The sequence below is a fragment of the Glandiceps talaboti genome, chromosome 5, assembly GCF_964340395.1.
Source record: "Glandiceps talaboti chromosome 5, keGlaTala1.1, whole genome shotgun sequence".
NCBI lineage: Eukaryota > Metazoa > Hemichordata > Enteropneusta > Spengelidae > Glandiceps > Glandiceps talaboti.
Genome location: NC_135553.1, coordinates 5,904,078 through 5,905,000, shown reverse-complemented (window position 1 = coordinate 5,905,000; position 923 = coordinate 5,904,078). Strand labels below are relative to the sequence as shown.

Genomic DNA, 923 nt, shown 5'->3' with positions numbered 1-923 from the left:
TGAACTTTGACCCGAGTCAACGTTACCTACCTTAGCATGGCCGTGTTTTCCAGGTTTTGCGGTCGATAGTTCAACAATCTTACATGGTCGGTCGTTGATCATAACATATCCACCTTTACGTAGAGCTGAACAACGTTGGGGGTAAGTATTGGAGGCACCGGCATCTGCTCCAGCAAACTCGTCATGGCTCATAAGATTGTACGATATGATATCTATGAAAAACTGTGATGAAAAATCATAAAATCAAATTAAGTTTATATTTCAATTTATATTCCAACAAGTATTAGGTGCAAGTTCATTTGATGATACTATTGTAAGCAACACGGCCTGAGAGTAAAATATCATGCATCAATTTGTACTAGGCACGGGTATTAAAAAATTCATGTCTTTCCTTTTCGTAAAATTTAACTGTAAGGGACACATAGAAAAACAACTGGACGGTCAAAAGACGATATAATATGATATAATTGCAATACATAACGTGTGTACTAGTATTTGTAAATAATTGCACCCTTGTGGTTATATATGTTGGTTTGAAATGATCTTTGTATGTCGTGAGAATAAACTAATGCCAAGCGAACTTAGACAGAGATGCTCTCAAAGAAAAAATGACGTCCTACATGTACTATATATGTTCAGTAAGTATGTCATAGATTTCGTCAAATGCCTACCATTCTACGTTTCATATTTACGACGTAATAAGATATTAATGAAAAAAACACACACGTGATTTTTGACAAACTGTACTGTAGAGTGTAGAGTTTGATCAACTCTATCGTGACAACTACATACATTGCTATTATGTGACAAAACTGACGGATCTTTTAAAAGACTCAAGACAGAACTTTCTTTTCAAAGAAATCAAAACTGGTTGAAAAATCAGAAAGTTTTGAAATATCAGGCTCAAAATAATGAAAAAACAA

At 34.3% G+C, this 923-nt stretch overlaps 1 protein-coding gene across 1 annotated transcript in view; it reads right to left on the bottom strand.

Moving 5' to 3' along the window:
* Positions 1-192, bottom strand: part of LOC144434931 (eukaryotic translation initiation factor 5A-1-like) — a 3,172-nt gene extending 2,980 nt beyond the window's left edge. The window contains exon 1 of the mRNA XM_078123459.1: positions 31-192. Coding sequence (XP_077979585.1) covers positions 31-192 — 162 coding nt within the window. The remainder of the gene's footprint in view (positions 1-30) is intronic.
* Between the last annotated feature and the right edge of the window lie 731 nt (positions 193-923).